The following is an 18,363-nucleotide window of genomic DNA, read 5'->3' as shown; positions in this document are numbered from 1 at the left end:
ACACAGACAGGAAGACTTAAGTGATGCCTAACACTCTTTGGCTCTGGGTGTTTAGGGCTTTATCCTCGCAAGGAATTCTCTCTCAAAGGCTTCGAGGTGGGTTGCTCTCAAACGACAAAAAGCCATACTCTAACTCTGAGCAGCCAACCGTTTATGGTTGTAGGGGGTGGGCTATTTATAGCCACTAGGCAACCCGACCTGATTTGTCCGAAATGACCCTTGGTCACTAAGGAACTGACACGTGTTCCAACGGTCAGATTTCAAACACACACAGCAACTTTACTTGGACTACAAGCAAAGCTGACTTATCCAACTCTGGACAAGATTTGCTCTCATAGTCTTCACTCGAAGACATAGGATTTTGGTTAAGCATCACTTCAGTCATTCTGACTGGTTCTCTTGGACCCCACTTAACAGTACGGTGGTTCCTATGACTCAACAAAGAAAAACACAGAACGACGAAACTGCTAAGTCTTCGCGCTCCATAGTCTTCACGCGATGTCTTCTCTTATCATAGTCTTCAATGTGAATGTCTTCACATACCACCTCTGACTTCAATGTCTTCATACATTTTTAGGGGTCATCTCTGGTAGGAAAACCGAATCAATGAGGGACTTCAACCTGTGTTATCCTGCAATTCTCACAAACACATTAGTCCCTCAACTAGGTTTGTTGTCAATACTCCAAAACCAACTAGGGGTGGCACTAGATGCACTTACAAAGGGACGTGATGTACTCATGATTGTCTTCAAGGGATGCTTGGCCCTATTCATATTTCTGGCTTCACAAGCACCATATAGATGATATTTCTTGAACTTGACGTCCTCGATGCCAATGATATGCTTCTTCACGAGAGTGTGCAAGTTCCTCATGCCCGCATGTCCTAGCCTTCTATGCCAGAGCCAACACTCTGAAGCCTTTGCTAGAAGACATACGGAAAGTTGTGGTCTTGCGGAGAAATCTACCATATACAGATCACCTCATCAATAACCTTCCAAGACTAGAGATTTGTCAGTTTCCATAAGCACAAGCCAATGATGCAGCTTGAAGCTACGTCGGTATTTCCCCAAAGAGGAAGGGATGATGCAGCACAGCGGCGATAGGTATTTCCCTCAGATGTGAAACCAAGGTTATCGAACCAGGAGGAGAACCAAGCAACACAACGTAAACAGCACCTGCACACAGATAACAAATCCTCGCAACCCGACGTGTTAAAGGGGTTGTCAATCCCTTCCGGGTACGGCGCCTCAAGATAGGCAAACAGACGTGAGATAAATTGTAGTAGATTGATAGATCGAATGCCAAATAAAATAAATAAGAATAAATTGCAACAAGGTATTTTTTGTGTTTTTAGTTTAGTAGATCTGAAAATAAAAGCAAATGAAAATAGATCGCAAAGGCAAATAATATGAGAAAGAGACCCGGGGGCCGTAGGTTTCACTAGTGGCTTCTCTCGAGAAAAATAGGAAACGGTGGGTGAACAAATTACTGTTGGGCAATTGATAGAACTTCAAATACTGATGACGATATCCAGGCAATGATCATTACATAGGCATCACATCCAAGATTAGTAGACCGACTCCTACCTGCATCTAAAACTATTACTCCACACATCGACCGCTATCCAGCATGCATCTAGTGTATTAAGTTCATGGAGAAACGAAGTAATGCAATAAGAACGATGACATGATGTAGACAAGATCTATCTATGTAGAGATAGACCCCATCGTTTTATCCTTAGTAGCAATGATACATGCGTGTCGGTTCCCCTTCTATCACTGGGATCAAGCACCGTAAGATCGAACCCACTAGAAAGCACCTCTTCCCATTGCAAGATAAATAGATCGAGTAGGCCAAACAAAACCCAAATATCGGAGAATAAATACACGGCTATAAGAGATCATGCATAAAAGAGATCAAAGAAACTCAAATACTTTCATGGATATAAAAAGATAGATCTGATCATAAACTCAAAGTTCATCAATCCCAACAAACACACCACAAAAGAGTTACATCATATGGATCTCCAAGAGACCATTGTATTGAGAATTCAGAGAGAGATAGAGAGGAAGCCATCTATCTACTAACTACGGACCCGAAGGTCTACAAAGAACTACTCACGCATCATCGGAGGGGCACCAATGGAGGTGGTGTACCCCATCCAAGATGGTGTCTAGATTAGATCTGGTGGCTCTGGACTCTGCGGCGGCTGGATGAATATTTCGTCGACTCCCCTAGTGTTTTGGGAATATTGGGGTATTTATAGAGCAAAGAGGCGGTCCGGGGGGCACCCGAGGTGGGCACTACCCACCAGGGCGCGCCTGGGCCTCCTGGCGTGCCCTGGTGGGTTGTGCTCTCCTCAGAGCACCCCCAGGCGTAGCCAGGGCCCATTACGTGTCTTCTGGTCCATAAAAAATCTCCGTAAAGTTTCGTGGCATTTGGACTCCGTTTGGTATTGATTTTATGCGATGTAAAAACGCTAGGGGAGTCGATGAAACTTTAAGTTAGTACCAAAAAATGATATAAAATGACTATAAAATGATTATAAAACATCCAAGATTGATAATATAACAGCATGGAACAATAAAAAAATATAGATACATTGGAGACGTATCAGACAACGATATTTTCCAAATATCACGATCATGTTCAGATCGCAAAGCATTGAGACAGACACTAAGTTTTATCCAAGGGATTCAACAAGCATCACTTTATCCATGTGTTGATCCTTTGAGATAGCAACTCTACCTAGGCCCAGTACCTTGCTTTTACCAGTGTCAACGAAATGTGATGTGGCTTTTAGTAGATGGACATAGGGTTGAATCCATGAGAAGACCTCGATCACCGGTCATGTGATTAGTGCATCCACTGTCCATTATCCACTCAGTAGCTTTCGGAGTCATACCCTACAGTGCAGTTAGCGGGATATGCTTCACCAAGATATTGTGAAGCACAAACATACAGCGAACAAGCATGCTATCAAAGTTAAGATTCTTGTTTGGTAAGATAGGATGCTCGTCAAGAAACCCTGGGACGAAATACATGGTAAGACCATTTTGGCATTTTATCTTGTGTCCCACAAGATGTTTTAGGTCCCCAACATTGGCGTCAGAAGTCTTTGATTTTCGGCTGGAGACCTTTGCCTGCAAGAGAAGTTAACTCTTCTTAACCACCCACATCTCCAGGGGTGGCTTAAAAGCAATAAGTCTAAGTGCAGCATCTAAGAACTTTGGCTTTGGAGCCCTAGCAAATAGTTTTGCAGGAGGTGAATAATACTCAAAAGAATATGCAGAAAAGTTATTTGATTTATGAACATAGAGGTTAGATGAAGCACGCTCGTATTCATGAGTCTGATGATAATTTCCCTGCAAAACATTGGCGTTAGGGTGACCTTGTGAGGCCCTCTCTCTGCATGAAGCCTTTGGACCATATGAAGCTTTTAGTCTGGGGTTTGTCTTCTTCCCTGGTGGTGTCATGATGACATTCAGAGAAAGTTTCTCAAGACAACTTTTGGGCACCCAGATCTTCTTCAAAGGTGGCCCATTCCTATAGTTAGTACCAATAAACCTGGCAAACACTTCACCATTCTGATTCTTAAACAACTTATAATTGTCGTCAAAGGATTCATCAATGATAATGGGGTTAGCACAAGTGAAGCCAAATAAGGTGGATGGGTCCACTGAAGGGCCCTTTGCAGCAACCCATGTGGTTTTGGGGTACTGCCCAGGCTTCCAGTAAGAGCCATGAACATTCATTTTCCTCTCAAAACCAACACCCTCTTTCCTAGGGTTTCGGTTCAGAATATGTTTCTTGAGGACATCACATAGGGTCTGATGCCCTTTGAGGCTTTTGTACATGCCAGTTTCAAGCAATGTCTTCAACCTGGCATTCTCATCAGCAATAGTAGTGGCATCCTCAGAAGAGGGGTTAGTTACCACGTCAGCAGTTGAAGATATTGCAACATCGGAGGCAGTAGAACATTCCGCAACAGAGACAACATTATCATGCTCAAGACATTTTAGACATGGTGGCACAAAGTCTTCCTGAGCGAAACTGATCTGTTGAGCGAGTCGTGAATCATTCTCTTTTTGAAGATCTTCATGAGATGCTCTCAGTTTCTCTAGATCTTGCTTCCTTTGAAGATAATCGTAGGAAAGCTTCTCATGAGTGGCTGAGAGGGTTTCATGACGACTTTCAAGTTCCTCGTACTTAACACGAAGATTTTTTATGTCTTCAATTAAGGACTGAGTTTGATTTATTTCCTCGTCCAACAGGTCATCGCTTTTGTCTAGCAATTTTTGAATATGTTCCATAGCATTTTGTTGTTCGGTTGCAATTTTAGCAAGTGTTTTATAGCTAGGTTTGGATTCACACTCAGAGTCATCTTCAATGGAGGTTTGAAAGTAAGCATCTCGTGAGTTTACCTTGGCACCTCATGCCATGAAGCAGTAGGTTGGAGCAGAGTCTTCCTCATCATCGGCTTCAGCTTCGGTGGGGTGACCATTGTCTTCAGTGTTGAAGATGCACTTGGCGACGAATGCCGAAGCTAGAGCCAGGCTTGCCACGCCTGAATCAGACTCCTCCTTAGACTCCACCTCCGCCTCCTCAGAAGTAGAATCCTCCTCTGAATCCATCTCCTTGCCAATGAACGCACGTGCCTTGCCAGATGAGCTCTTCTTGTGAGACGAAGGCTTTGATGAAGACTTGGAAGATTTCTTCTTCTTCTTCTTGTCGTCAGAATCATATTCCTTGCTCTTCTTATTTTTCTTGGATTCCTTGTCCCGTTGAGGACATTCAGATATGTAGTGGCCTAGCTTCTTGCATTTGTGGCATGTTCTCTTCTTGTAGTCACGAGAGGAAGCCTCATCATTTCTTGAGCTGGATCTTGAAGACTTTCCGAAGCGATTCTTCTTGGAGAACTTTTGGAACTTTCTCACAAGCATTGCTAGCTCTTTGCCAATGTCTTCAGGATCACCGGAACTGCAGTCAGATTCTTCTTTAGATGAGGAAATAGCTTTTGCCTTCAAAGCACGGGTTCGGCCATAGATATCTCTCTTCTCAGATAGCTGGAACTCATGTGTGTTGAGCCTCTCAAGTATGTCAGACGGATCGAGATCTTTGAAGTCAGAGCGTTCTTGAATCATCGGGGCCAAAGTGTCAAATGAGCTGTCAAGTGATCTCAGTAGCTTCTTCACAATTTCATGCTTGATGATCTCAGTGGCGCCAAGTGCGCGAAGCTCATTTGTGATGTCTGTGAGGCGATCAAACGTGAGCTAGACATTCTCATCGTCGTTTCTCTTGAAGCGGTTGAAGAGATTGCGAAGAACATCAATCCTTGAGTCTCTCTGAGTTGAGACGCCTTCATTGACCTTGGACAGCCAGTCCCAGACTAGCTTCGCAGTTTCTAGAGCACTCACATGACCATACTGTCCTTTGGTCAGATGACCACAGATGATGTTCTTGGCAGTTGAGTCTAGTTGCGCGAACGTCTTGACATCAGTAGCGGTGACACCTTCACCGACCTTGGGAACACCTGTCCTGACGACATACCAGAGGTCGATGTCAATGGCTTCAAGATGCATACGCATCTTATTCTTCCAGTCGGGGTAATTAGTGCCATCGAAGACTGGGCACGCAACGGACACCTTGATTATCCCTGCAGTCGACATAGCTAAAACTCCAGGTGGTTAAACCGAATCACACAGAACAAGGGAGCACCTTGCTCTGATACCAACTGAAAGTGCTAGTTATCGACTAGAGGGGAGGTGAATAGGTGATTTTTATGACAATCTTCAAAACACGAGGTCTTTGAAGAGAAACAATCAATTGAACCAATATGATATGCAACGGAAGATGAACTACTCTAGATAAGCCATAGTCAAGTAAGCATTATAGTGAAAGCACGAAGACTAATAGAAACTAGGTAATATGGATCGGAATGGAAGACAGTATGACGCGAAATAGGTAATAGTCTTCGCACAGCGAGGTCAAACATATCAGGCAAGCAAGCGATGACTTCACAAAGACATACTGAAATGTAAAGAAGGTAGGGGATAGAACCAGTAGCTCGGTGAAGACAAGGATTTGGTAGACCAGTTCCAGTTGTTGTGACAACTGTATGTCTGGTTAGGGAGGCTGAGATTGAACTCAAAAGACTGTGTCTTCACCTTATTCCCCTTGAGCTAAGGACACTCAGTCCTCGCCCAATCACTCTAGCAAGTCTTCAAGGTAGACTTCCAAACCTTCACAGACTCCGTTCACCAGTGATCCACAATGACTCTTGGATTTTCAGAACGTGACGCCTAACCGGCTGGAGGATGCACAGTCCTCAAGTGTAACAAGTCTTCAGGTCACGCGGACAGAAAGACTTCAGTGATGCCTAACACTCTTTGGCTCTCGGTGTTTTGGGCTTTGTCCTCGCAAGGATCTCTCTCTCTCAAAGGCTTCAGAGGTGGGTTGCTCTCAAACGACAAAAGCCGTGCACTTACTCTGAGCAGCCACCAATTTATGGTGTAGGGGGACAGGCTATTTGTAGCCAAGAGGCAACCCGACATGATATATCTGAAATGACCCTGGGTCACTAAGGAACCAACACGTGTCCAATGGTCGGATTTCAAACACACGCGGCAGCTTGGCTTCGGCCACAAACAAAGCTGACTCATCCAACTCTGGATAAGATTTGCTCTCATTGTCTTTGCTCGAAGACATAGGATTTTGGTTGATCATCACATCAGTCATCTGACTTTGTTCACTTGGACCCCACTTGACAGTTCGGTGGTTCCTATGACTTAATAAAGAAGAAAAGAAATATACGAAAGAAACTATGTATTTGCACTCCATAGTCTTCAAGTGAATGTCTTCACATGTCATTATCTTCAACGTGAATGTCTTCACGAACCACCATTGTCTTCAATGTCTTCATACATTTTTAGGGATCATCTCTGGTAGGAAAACTGAATCAATGATGGACTTCTATCTGTGTTATCCTACAATTCTCACAAACACATTAGTCCGTCAACCATGTTTGTCGTCAATACTCCAAAACCAACTAGGGATGGCACTAGATGCACTTACAGGAATGAAGCAGGTGCCAATCCCAACCATCCCACAGAGGGAGAGGAGGAGAAGAGCAAGGAAAATGGTGACACTGATGAGGATTAAAATACTCACAAACTGCAAGAGGCACTAATACTTATTCAGATCATTCACTCTTTCTCATTTAAGAGCATCATCCCATTTTACTTTTCTCCACCAAAATACACTCATCGTATATCCCGAGATCTTTTTTTATTGGTTGTTTGGTCTCTACTCTATGCGAAAGAGTCGTCGACTCGTTTGGTACGCAGTTCCAGGGTTGGTGTGCGTTCGTTGTATCGGTTTTCGGCCAGCTTTCCTTAAAAACTAACCAATTCTCTCCATCTTAATGAAAAGGCAGAGCTCCTACTAGTTACTCAAAAAATGAAGAAGAAAAACAACAACCATATTGTTATCACTCGAATAGTATAAGACTGAATTGACATTGAAGTTTGTTGGATTGCACCACATAACAAAAATCTGAGAAGCCCAAGTCAACGGGAAAACTCTTTCAGAATATAGTGAGACTTAATCCTCATAAAAATACCAACAAGATCCAATTATACTGATCAAACAAATAAGATTACTCGATGTACCACAAGAATCGGATTAGCAAGCGTGTGACATCAAGTAGTTGCGCTCTAATAATTTTGTGAAAAAAACAACCCATTTTATCGGTTGTCCCGAGATGGACACAACTAATCCATTTGTTTTGTGTAGTTGTACACATGTTTTAGGGATCGTCTATCCCTAAAATGCCTAAAATTTCTCTTGTATTGGTCACTTTTACTCCGAGCCATCTGATCATGGATGAACGTCAAGATCTCCTTCTTCCTTCCGTCAATGTTCGTCTTCTTCCCCGATCCTGCAGCCCTCTCGGACCCAACCTTAACCACCTGCCTCCGCCTCCCGCGGCCTGCAGCTATCGCTGCCTCACCACCCTGCCTTTCCCTCGATCTCCCCCCACCGACGTTGCTGGCAGCCGCCCCGGCCATCCTTCTAAGCTCCGCCGCATCAGTGAAGAATTCCGACGATCCCCTGCCCCCCCTCCCCTCTAAGAAGATAGTGGGGCAATGGCTTACCCCTAGAAAAGATAGCGGGTCTGCCTCTTCTTCGGCGAGCTCGGAATGAACCAGGAAAAGTGACTGATGCGAAGGAAATTCTCAAGCACCTGAAATATAGCAAAACAACATGTTTTGCGATCATTCATTTAAAATGCAAATGAAATCGTTACCCGCCGGCACCCCAGAATGGCAACCTCCAAAAAAACAAAACAGAAACACTGATTTTAAATATTCTAAAACATAGAAAACCCAAAACTATTCTGCCAATCTGGTCAAACGGAAACGTGCTCTTATTCTTGGGCTCTATCTGCGCGCCAGTTGGTACTAGCATGCTGGGAAAATCGCCGTGGTTCAGGCCAAGTGGCCACAGTGGAAAAGAGCTAAGGCATAGGTCCTGTTTGGTTCAACTTTTATCAACAGATTCCGCTGCCGCGCAGCAGAATCTGAACCAAAGGGCGAACCCAGCAAAGTCCGATTTCAGAAATCCGCTGCCAAAATCTGAACCAAAAGCGGAAGCAGCCCAGGACATGCTTTCCAAAATCTGATTCCGCTACGGGCCAAAATTTGAAAAAGTTGTATCAGCTGGTTTGCCAAATGACCTACATATTTTTCACATCAGATTTTCCACATCTATTTTTCCACACAGATTTTTCACATCTGCTTCTAGAAATCCACAGCCGAACCAAACAGGGCCATAGTCTAGCCTAGTCAAGTGAGGCCAAAAGCCGAGAGGAGGACCCGGGAGCAAATACCACATATTCGGGGGAGCAAAACTGTTAGACACCTGCAACCATCCATGATCCATCTACCACTCTGCTCCCCTCCTCTCCTTCTTATCTGCTACAGCAATTATATATTTCCCCCGAGGCAATTTCGGCGTGCTTTACTTACCAGCGGCCTGTTTTTCCCTCCCCCTGACACAAAAAGGCCAAATCTTTTTTTGTTAATTAGGAAAAAGAAAGAGCGCGTGTGAACTGGCGAGGGTGGGAAAAAGGGGGATATATTGGAGGCTGTAGGCAGGAAATTATGGGAGCTGGGTAGGAGTAGCTGGAAAATTCTGTGAATTCGTCCTTCTCTCCCTCTTGTGATCTTCTCCGTCTGTAGCGCTGGAGTGAGCTCGTGATGTCTCCATTTTAGGACGGAGGAGTGTGCAAGTGTGCTTCTTCCTCTTATTATTATCATTTCTTTTCTGTTTGCACCCCAGATATTTCCTTTTGCTGCAACTGTTGAGCTCCAAATCTGCCGTGGTTCATTTCGTCTTTGAATCCGGAGGGAGAAGGGGATCTGCCATTTCTGTGCTCGGTTCACCAAATTCTTGCTCGAGCTTGCTCTTTCTCTTGAGATTTTACCGTTCCCTTTTCAGTTTCTTGGAGGTAATTTCTTCTGCTGTAAAACTCTGGTTTGCCGCAAGAAGGATCTCGTGTTTAACCGGCGATGGGTTTATGGGTTTTCGCAGCTTCCTAAATCCTAATCCCTAGTCCTAACCTCGCTTGAGCGCTCGTGAGCTTAGTTAGCGGTGTGAAAATCGCAGCGTGGAGTGTTTTCGTGCAAGAATCGGTTGCTGCTGCTGCTAGCCATGGAGGTGAGGTCCGAGCAAGGGCTAATGGCGGGAAGGGATCTGTTCGGCTTGCCCAAGAGCCAGCCGGCGCCGGCGTCGGCCGCGCCAGCAGCGCCGCCGTCCTCCGCAGCCATGCAGAGCATGCGCATGGCGTACACCGCGGACGGCACGCCCGTGTTTGCCCCGGTGAGCTCTGCGGTCGCGCCGCCTGGTTACCAACCGGCAGGGTCTGCAGCACCAGCACATGGCTCTAGCATGTCCGCTGCTCGGGCCCCCGGAGGAAATGGCGTCGCGGCGCCGCCGGGCATGGGTGAACCGTCGGCGAAGAAGAAGCGCGGGCGGCCAAGGAAGTACGGGCCCGACGCGGCCATGTCTCTGGCGCTGGTGACCGTGCCGACGGCCGCAGGCTCGCCAGCTGTGACACAGGGTGCTTCTGGGCGGCCCTTCTCACCCACGCTGCCGGGAAACTTCGTGCCGTCGGCGTCGCCGGATGGAGGGAAGAAACGCGGCCGGCCCAAGGGATCTACCAACAAGCCCCGCGTGGATGGTGCTGGTAACATCTCGATTCCCTACTAATAATTCTGTGCTGAACACTATTTGCATTTTCAAGATTTTAGGTCCAAGAATAGTGATAACTGAAGCTCATCATTTGTGTGTGTATGGATTTATGGTAGAATATCAGTACAGGGTTCTCTTTGAACTGGGTTAATTGTGCTATTTGTCTCTGGCCAGAGGCTAAATGAGATATATTGCACACTCTACACTTGTCAGAATTAAAGGGTGAACTGCTAGGAAAATTTAGCAATCTAGCACTCCCTTGTTGTTTTCCTTTGATTGATTCAAAATTGAAAATGTTGGTAAGGCAGGTTTACCTAAAGCATTTACAGCGATTCATGTGTTCATGCATTTCTGAGATATTTAATTCGATGCTGTTTTCTCCTTGAATTATGGACCATACATTTTTTTTTTGTTTGAAGTGTCTTGTTTGCATATTTTTATTATATTAATGTGACACTGATGTTTGTTGACTTTGCCTCTGTTGAAGTTCTCCTTTGCATAGTTAGTCCTAAGTTTAAGCTATTTTGCAGGGCCGGCAGGAGTTGGATTCACACCTCATGTTCTTACAGTTCAAGCTGGAGAGGTATAACAATATTTGGACATTTGAACTTCCATGCTATACTCAATGATGTTTGAAGCATGAACTATTTTTAATCGGTTAAGCTTATCCCATTGCATTAAGATAATATGCTGCTGATGGTTATGTGCAATTTTTCTAGTTTACCCTCCCAATTCTGACCCTATATATCTCAATCAACCTTCATATTCGATATCCTAGAGCACAAATTCCAGTCTGCATTAAGCCAACGTTATTTTGGCCAGGGTTTCATGTTGTGCTTTAGAAGATTTATAATTTGATCATAATTTTTATTTATTTTACTTATTGATGCTTTGTGGGTTTGAGCCTCCATTTCGTTTTTTTTATGCTTTGCTATATATATTTTACCTTGCTGCATAACTTGGGTGCTGCATCGCCTTCTTCTAGAAAGTGCTAAGCTGGCGAGTTCTGAAGGTATCAGCACAGCATTCCTCTAACTAACGAAGAATATATTGAACTCTATTTTTCAGGATGTATCGTCAAAGATTATGTCATTTTCTCAGAATGGGACTCGTGCAGTTTGTGTTCTCTCAGCAAATGGTTCCATATCAAATGTAACACTTCGTCAAACTGGTACATCAGGTGGAACTGTAACATATGAGGTTTGTACATTTAACCAGTTTGAAGTAATTCAATCTGAATTAGATACCAGGTTGTGGGCTGTTTGCAATAAAGCACGTAAGATGTCATCATGAGGCAACGAGCAGTGCAAATTCCTGCATAGTTGTGGGGTTCATCAGTGTCCATGTACAATGTACAACATGTCACTCACCAATGCACAGGCCTCCTTTGGTTTGGAGGAATTTCATAGGAATTCTAGAGGATAGGATTCTTATAGGATTTTTTTTCCTTTAGAGCTCTTTGGTTCATAGGAATAGATTCCTATTCCTACATAGGATTGCTTCCTATCCTCCACATTTCATAGGAAAATAAAAATGAGCCTAGACTCAATGGAAAAATTCCTTTGGTGTCAACCAAACGACATCTCGTTTCCTATTCCTACTCATAGGATTTGAGATACATGACATCTCATTTCCTACAAAATTCCTATTCTTACGATAATCCTATCCTATGGACCAAAAGAGGCCTGATTATTTTTTGTTTCCTCCACAGGGCCGATTTGAGATACTGTCACTCTCCGGGTCGATCTTTGTAACGGACAACGGAGGCCAGCGTACCCGAACAGGGGGGCTCAGCGTTTCGCTGGCTGGTCCTGACGGTCGTCTCTTGGGTGGAGGGGTCGCAGGACTTCTCATAGCAGCTTCTCCAATCCAGGTATTGTTTTCTACCCCGCAATTTTTCATGTGCTAACAAAAGAAAAGTGTCAATGACATGAGATGTTCTAACTCTGTGCATGTTTTCTCCTCGCTGGATTTCAGCAAATGAGAGTCATATCATTTACCAGGATTACTCTTGTTGTATGCAGATAGTAGTGGGAAGCTTCAATGCTTGTGGGAAAAAAGAGCCAAAGCCGCAGGCTCCTTCTGAGCCCGTACCACTGAAGGTCGTTCCGAGCACTGGGATGGCGGCCAACAGCCCCCCTTCAAGAGGCACATTGAGCGAATCGTCCGGTGGTACCGCAAGCCCGAGACATCAAGGCTACGCCTCCAACAACAATAACCAGCCGCCGATCTTGTCCAGCATGCCCTGGAAATGAACTCAGCATCCTTGACCGAATTCGGACATCGATAGACTGTCGGTGAACTGCCTCCCTGGCAGGAAGTAGAAATGTCACTTCTGTCTAACTAGCTCCCATTTAGTCGTATAAATCAGAAGTTTAATTAGGGAGCAATGTAGCTGGTATGAGTGGTAACTGCAGCTGCTGTGTAGGTCGTCTCAGCTTGAATTTCTGTGCCAGTTAGTTGTTTATTGTTGTCTTGAGATGATGTATTTAGGTATGATCTTGTGACCCTATGAGGCGCCACGAAATAATTATGTTTTTATGTTCAATCAATTCATGTAAATTTCATGTATGTCCTGCAAAAATTATCTTCTTACTTGATCTGTTCAATGCCCCAACAGCGATACAAGAATTTGACACGCAAGATAAAACTCGTGTCAAAACATAAGGTTGCAAGCATAATCAACACAGCAATTGGCGATGCTCTGGAGCAAACGTTCTTGACCGCAGTATGCTAACCATTGGCTTCGGTGGTCACTATATTGCAACTCCAGTTAGTTAAAGCTTCGAGCAACTCTAGCAGAATCGCTGAAATCTCGTATCCATATTCGCTGAAAGGGCGATCGCCAAAATTTATGGAGGCTAAAACAGGTGACTGCAACTCAGATTCGCTGTAACATGGGGATGCATATTACTGTTTGGGACCCACCTGTCATTGGGAGAGACAAATTCACCTTCTCCAAAACTCCCAACGTCTCTCTCTGCTCAAGTTCACCCCGATTCCTCTCTCCCACTCCCCGGTCTCGATTGTGGTGGCCGCCCACTGCTCCATCCCCTACCCGTCGACTCCTTCCTCCCGCTCGGGCTGTACTGCTGACGCAGCGAGGCGCAACTCCACGAGGCCAACAATGGCGGGGACATCGAGCTCGCTAACTGCAGCAAAATGAAGGGGAGCGCGTAGGCAACGTCAGAGACAGGGCCACGAGGTTGAGCAGCAATGCGGGATGGGTAGCAGCAATGGAATTGCGCGTGCAGCGTCAAGGCGGGCTCAAGCCGGAGGTGGAACTTCCCTCCCGCCAGAAATCCTATGGATGAAGAACACCCTGCAAAATCTCCCCCTGCCTCCAAATACACAGGCTGGAGGGGACAATATGGAGCGCCTTCCGAATTTTTTGTTGAATAGCGATCCATCTAGCAAGAATCTGCTCGAGCAGTTTTCTTTTTTACCTCTCTAGCCTCTGTATGACGGTTATTATGGAGGAAAATGGTATACAGCCATTCGGCTAGAGTTGGTCGGCCAACCAAGGTAATTTTGAAAGATTATACTATTCCAACAAGAATAATCTTGATTGAATTTGATTCTCAGTCCTTGGACGTTACACTCTTCTACATAACAAGTGTCCGGATTTCCTGGTAAATATGAGGTCTGCACTATATCATCGAGCGTTCAAAGCCATGATCTCATGCATGGGAGTGATCAGAAACATCAGCGCGAGCTACCGAAGGAGGGGTAAGCTCTCCACTCGTGCTGACCTGACATCAACGCCGTTACAACATGATCTTCCTAGCTGTGAACCAATAGAATAGGAATGAGATATATGTCAAAGAACGAAACACGAGGTGAGTTAGAAAAGCAAGAGCTGAGCCAACCTAAGGCACACTATTGTTGTTTTGTCAAGAAGATCCTGTTGACAACATCTAAAGGGAGGGCGTAGGCAGGATCCATAGGCTTCACTCCAGGATACTCCATCAATGAGAGCCCTGTTTTTGCAAGAGGCTAACTAATTCAGCAAGGAGTTTATGACTTTGAATCATTCGAATAGCATACTGCAAGATCCCTGTGGTTAACTACTATACTAAGGGAGGAAGTAATATAAATACCTGCAACTCCAAAGTACGTGTGGTAGATATCGACCGCATTATCTGGTCTATCTGAAATTCCACCATTTTCCTTGTCCTGCCAATGTAAAAAGTTATGACAATATATATGGTAAACGGAGAAAATTGATCTTTTAGATGATGGGAGTTAGAAGTTGGACACATAATTATCAGAATTTCAGAGCAAGAATCATGAGCAGTTACCTGACAGTTCAATATGAACTTTGCAAGTTTTTCCTTGTCAATCCAGTGCACTCTATCAATAATTATCAAGCTTGATAACACCCACCATGAGTAGCACACCTATTGCGAGCAGTTCAATTAAATCTATGGTACAGTGAGAAATGCAAAAGGTGCACAATCTGAGAAAGCAGTCAATCTCACATCAGCAAGTTTCTCAGGACGCCCATTGAGCCCTCCATCTCTACACTGGCGCTCACAAAGCCACCATCCAAGGAGATCTCTATCAATGTGATGCAAAGAGCCGGTGATTGCGAGAGCACCAACACAACAGAATACTGCACGGAATGGATACATGTTTTCAGGTTATCTGTCCGCTATAAAGTGACAACTTGGAGAGAATTAAAAAGATAAAGGAAATAATCTTGTGAAAATGCAAATTTCATGTCATCATAGGAGTGCCACAATAATAATCATAGCAAATTGATTGGATAAATAGTAAATATCTTGCATTTTCCTGAAGGAAATGCTTTTTTATGTTTGTACAACCAACAGTGTAGTCAAGAATAATCAATTATATCCCTCTTCTTCTTCCGGAATACAGATAGAAATACAAATAGACGATCTGACATAAATCTGATAAGGCATCATACTAGAACACTTGGAATCGATGGACTTTCAGTAGGATCTATTTTATTGACAAAATTACAGTTCTACTCAGGTACAATAGCAGTATGATTTGAGAGTAAAATGAAGATAATACATACTCTGCCCAGCATGAGACTCCCCTCCTGGCATCGCTCCAAACCCGCCGTCCAAGTTCTTACAGCTAACAATATATTCTACAGCCTTGTCCACATTAATTTTGTGCAGACGATGCAGTAATGACAAGGTGCATATGGAAATATAAGAGAACCTACAAGACATATATTACATTCATATTGGTAGCTCATACAGATGCTGCATTCAAATAAAACACATGGGAACTCAAAAGGAACAGTTACAGTTTTTACCTAGTATCAACTTCACCCCAAATATCACCAGAAAATGATCCATCCTCATTTTGAAGTCCAGTAATATCTGACACAATTTAGATAGGAAAAGAATAGGGCCAGATTTCAAGCTCAGGGTGAGGCTACTTCAATTCATCCAGAAAACTATTTGCAGAAGCTTACAATGTTATCACTACTTCCCCATTTCATGATACAATTTAAGTCAAGCCGCAAGGCAATCAAATACCTAGAACTGGCTAATGCAGCAGATTAGTGTTCGAATACTGTGTCACAGCCACACAATATCGATCATCTATCAAGTACTATCTCATATGGTATTGTATTCTGGATGCAGCAGTAGACTAAAATTTTGACATGCTGCACTTAGTGTGGAAATTAGTGGATCATGGCTAGATGCTAAGCTGTGTGTTAACATAACTCCATAAAGCCATCCACATTTCAAGATGCAATGTTTTCTCATTCACCATTGAAAGGAAAGGTAATGTAAATGCAACACAATGTTTCAGCTTTCTTACTAGCAGTTCAGGGAAATGAAGCAGCCCCAAAACAAGATGAGATTGACTACAACCATTAGGACGTCGCTAACCTAACATTCACAAAACTACTACAGCAGGAGCAGCATGAAGCTCACTGAAGATCTGGAGAAGGATACAATCAGCAATTTTGTCTGCATCAAGAACATCGAGCCGATCGAAGAGGCAGAGGACCTGCACGGCGCTGAGCGTGTAGAGGACATGCGGGTCGTGCCCCACGTTCCCCCCGAACCCACCTGCACAGCCACATCCCAAGAAGACACACAAGTGAATCATTCAAGAACCGAGGATCCGAATCGACAAAACCAAGGCTTCCCCCTGCAGCCAAAGTACCAGATTCCGGGTGGTAGCACGACATGATCCAGTCGACGACCTCGGCGGCGTCCACGGCGTGAAGCTTGTGGAGGAGGTCGAGCGTGGTGAGGCCCCAGTAGGCCCCGCTGGCCCGGAGGTGCTCCATCACCAGCGACTCGAACGAGTCCTTCTTCTGCGGCAAACGGCGAGGAGGACGGTTGAGTTGTCGCCGGAGACGGTTCGCATCCGAGAGGGGGTATGCGTTGGGTGGGTGGTTGCTTACCTTCTCCGCGGTGACGATGTAGCGGACGTGCTTCTCCGCGGCCAGCTCCCCCTCTTCACCCATGGCTTCCTCCTCCTAGCTTCGCTTGGTTAGCGATGCTCCGTCGACGACTGATGTGCTCTTCTCCGCCGCGAGCGTGTTGGGATCAGGGGAATCAGGGAGGCCGAGCCGATGGGTTACTGGGCTAGCCGGGCCTGTGGTATGGATTGTTCGCCGAGATGGGCCTCGTGGATTCATGAGCATTTGGAAGCCCGCACCAAGCCTAACCAGGCCCACGGAGAAAGAAAACGGGATGTTTGCTTGGTGGAAACCACTAATTGCAAAGGTCACTGCAACCTCCTCACGTTGTGGCATATGCGCCACTTGTCGCAACATGAGAATTTCCTTTTTTTCATAGATCAGTTTATTTCTTTGCGGGAACATAAATCAGTTTATTCAAAACGTTTTATCTCTTAAACCGATGCGTTCAAATCTTGAATCATTTTCACCGTTGAATTCCTCACGTCAAGATCTTCAAATAGATCCCATGTTAATAAGTTTTGATGAAAAAAATCATGAAAAAACCGGAAGAAAAAACTGAACCAAAAACATGTTTTTTTTCGAAAGAGGTACGTCCCTGCCTCTCGCGAAGCAAATCCTTGCCTCCACTAGAAACAAATATGTGCATCCCGTGAAAAAAAAGAAAACATATTTTTTCCCATTTTTGAGAGGCATGATCGTGACTCTCGTGAAAAAATGCGAGTTTTTTCCGATTCCGAGAGCCGCGGTCGTGCCTCTCGCAGAAGCAAATCTATGCCTCTCATGAAAGTAAAAAAAGAAAGCACTTATTTTCCATTTCCGAGAGGCACGACCATGCCTCTCGTGGAAGGAAATCTGTGTCTCTCGCGGAAACAAAAAGAAAGAAAACGCGTTTTTTTTGCACATTTTTTTTGAAAACAATTTTTTGTCCAAAAGCTAAGAAACACCAGTGGAAAACTAAAAGGCCAAAAAAAAACTAGAAAAATCATCTAAAAAGCCGAAAATGCGTGTAGATAAAAAAAATCGAAGGGAGCGTCCAGAGCACGACACATGACGGCGGCTGAGAGCGTTGTCGGTGTCAAAACCGGCAGATCTCGGGTAGGGGTCCCAAACTGTGCATCTAAAGATCGATGGTAACAGGAGACAAGGACACAATGTTTACCCAGGTTCAGGCCCTCTTCATGGAGGTAATACCCTACGTCCTGCTTGATTGACTTTGATGAGTATAGGGGTTACAAGAGTTGATCTATCACGAGATCGTAATGGCTAAACCCTAATTGTCTAGCACGTATGATTATGATTGTGATCTAGCCTCTACGGACTAAACCCTCCGGTTTATATAGACATTGGAGGGAGTTAGGGTTGTACAGAGTCGATTTACAGAGAAAGGAATATCCATATCCACACGCTAAGCTTGCCTTCTACGCCAAGGAGAGTCCCATCCGGACACGAGGGAAGGCCTTCTATCTTGTATCTTCACGGCCCATCTGTCCGGCCCACATCACGTAGCCCGGACACCCGAGGACCCCATAATCTAGGACTCCCTCAGTAGCCCCTGAACCAGTATTCAATGACGATGTGTCCGGCTCGCAGATTGTCTTCGTCATGCAAGGCGGGTTCCTCCTCCGAATTCTTCAAAGCAATTGATCGTCAGTACTATATCCGGCTATGTACAACAGTCATATCTCTGA

The 18,363-nt window shown here is 44.7% G+C and overlaps 2 protein-coding genes across 4 annotated transcripts; one reads left to right on the top strand and one right to left on the bottom strand.

Moving 5' to 3' along the window:
• Positions 1–8,961: 8,961 nt before the first annotated feature.
• Positions 8,962–12,825, top strand: LOC125536368 (AT hook motif DNA-binding family protein). 2 transcript variants are annotated; one of them, XM_048699568.2, is made up of 6 exons: positions 8,962–9,511; positions 9,595–10,249; positions 10,785–10,837; positions 11,323–11,454; positions 11,966–12,127; positions 12,279–12,825. In XM_048699568.2, the coding sequence occupies exons 2-6, from the start codon at positions 9,715–9,717 to the stop codon at positions 12,507–12,509; spliced, it is 1,113 nt and encodes a 370-aa protein (XP_048555525.1). In that variant the 5' UTR covers positions 8,962–9,511; positions 9,595–9,714; the 3' UTR covers positions 12,510–12,825. The 2 variants fall into 2 exon arrangements, with proteins under 2 accessions (XP_048555525.1, XP_087393576.1); XM_087537450.1 differs by having other exon boundaries at positions 8,962–10,249.
• A 955-nt stretch (positions 12,826–13,780) lies between these two features.
• On the bottom strand, positions 13,781–16,822 carry RGTB1 (RAB geranylgeranyl transferase beta subunit 1). 2 transcript variants are annotated; one of them, XM_048699570.2, is made up of 10 exons: positions 16,655–16,822; positions 16,411–16,564; positions 16,197–16,313; positions 15,545–15,611; positions 15,299–15,447; positions 14,736–14,869; positions 14,556–14,654; positions 14,355–14,430; positions 14,124–14,234; positions 13,781–14,041 (listed from the first exon to the last, which is right to left on the bottom strand). In XM_048699570.2, the coding sequence occupies exons 1-9, from the start codon at positions 16,715–16,717 to the stop codon at positions 14,134–14,136; spliced, it is 960 nt and encodes a 319-aa protein (XP_048555527.1). In that variant the 5' UTR covers positions 16,718–16,822; the 3' UTR covers positions 13,781–14,041; positions 14,124–14,133. The 2 variants fall into 2 exon arrangements, with proteins under 2 accessions (XP_048555527.1, XP_048555526.1); XM_048699569.2 differs by having other exon boundaries at positions 16,411–16,818.
• Positions 16,823–18,363: the final 1,541 nt, after the last annotated feature.

This window comes from Triticum urartu, chromosome 7A, assembly GCF_056163025.1.
Source record: "Triticum urartu cultivar PI428250 chromosome 7A, HENAU_Tu73, whole genome shotgun sequence".
Classification (NCBI taxonomy): domain Eukaryota; kingdom Viridiplantae; phylum Streptophyta; class Magnoliopsida; order Poales; family Poaceae; genus Triticum; species Triticum urartu.
Note: the sequence above shows the minus strand (reverse complement) of the source record. Positions and strands in the feature narration are given on the sequence as shown.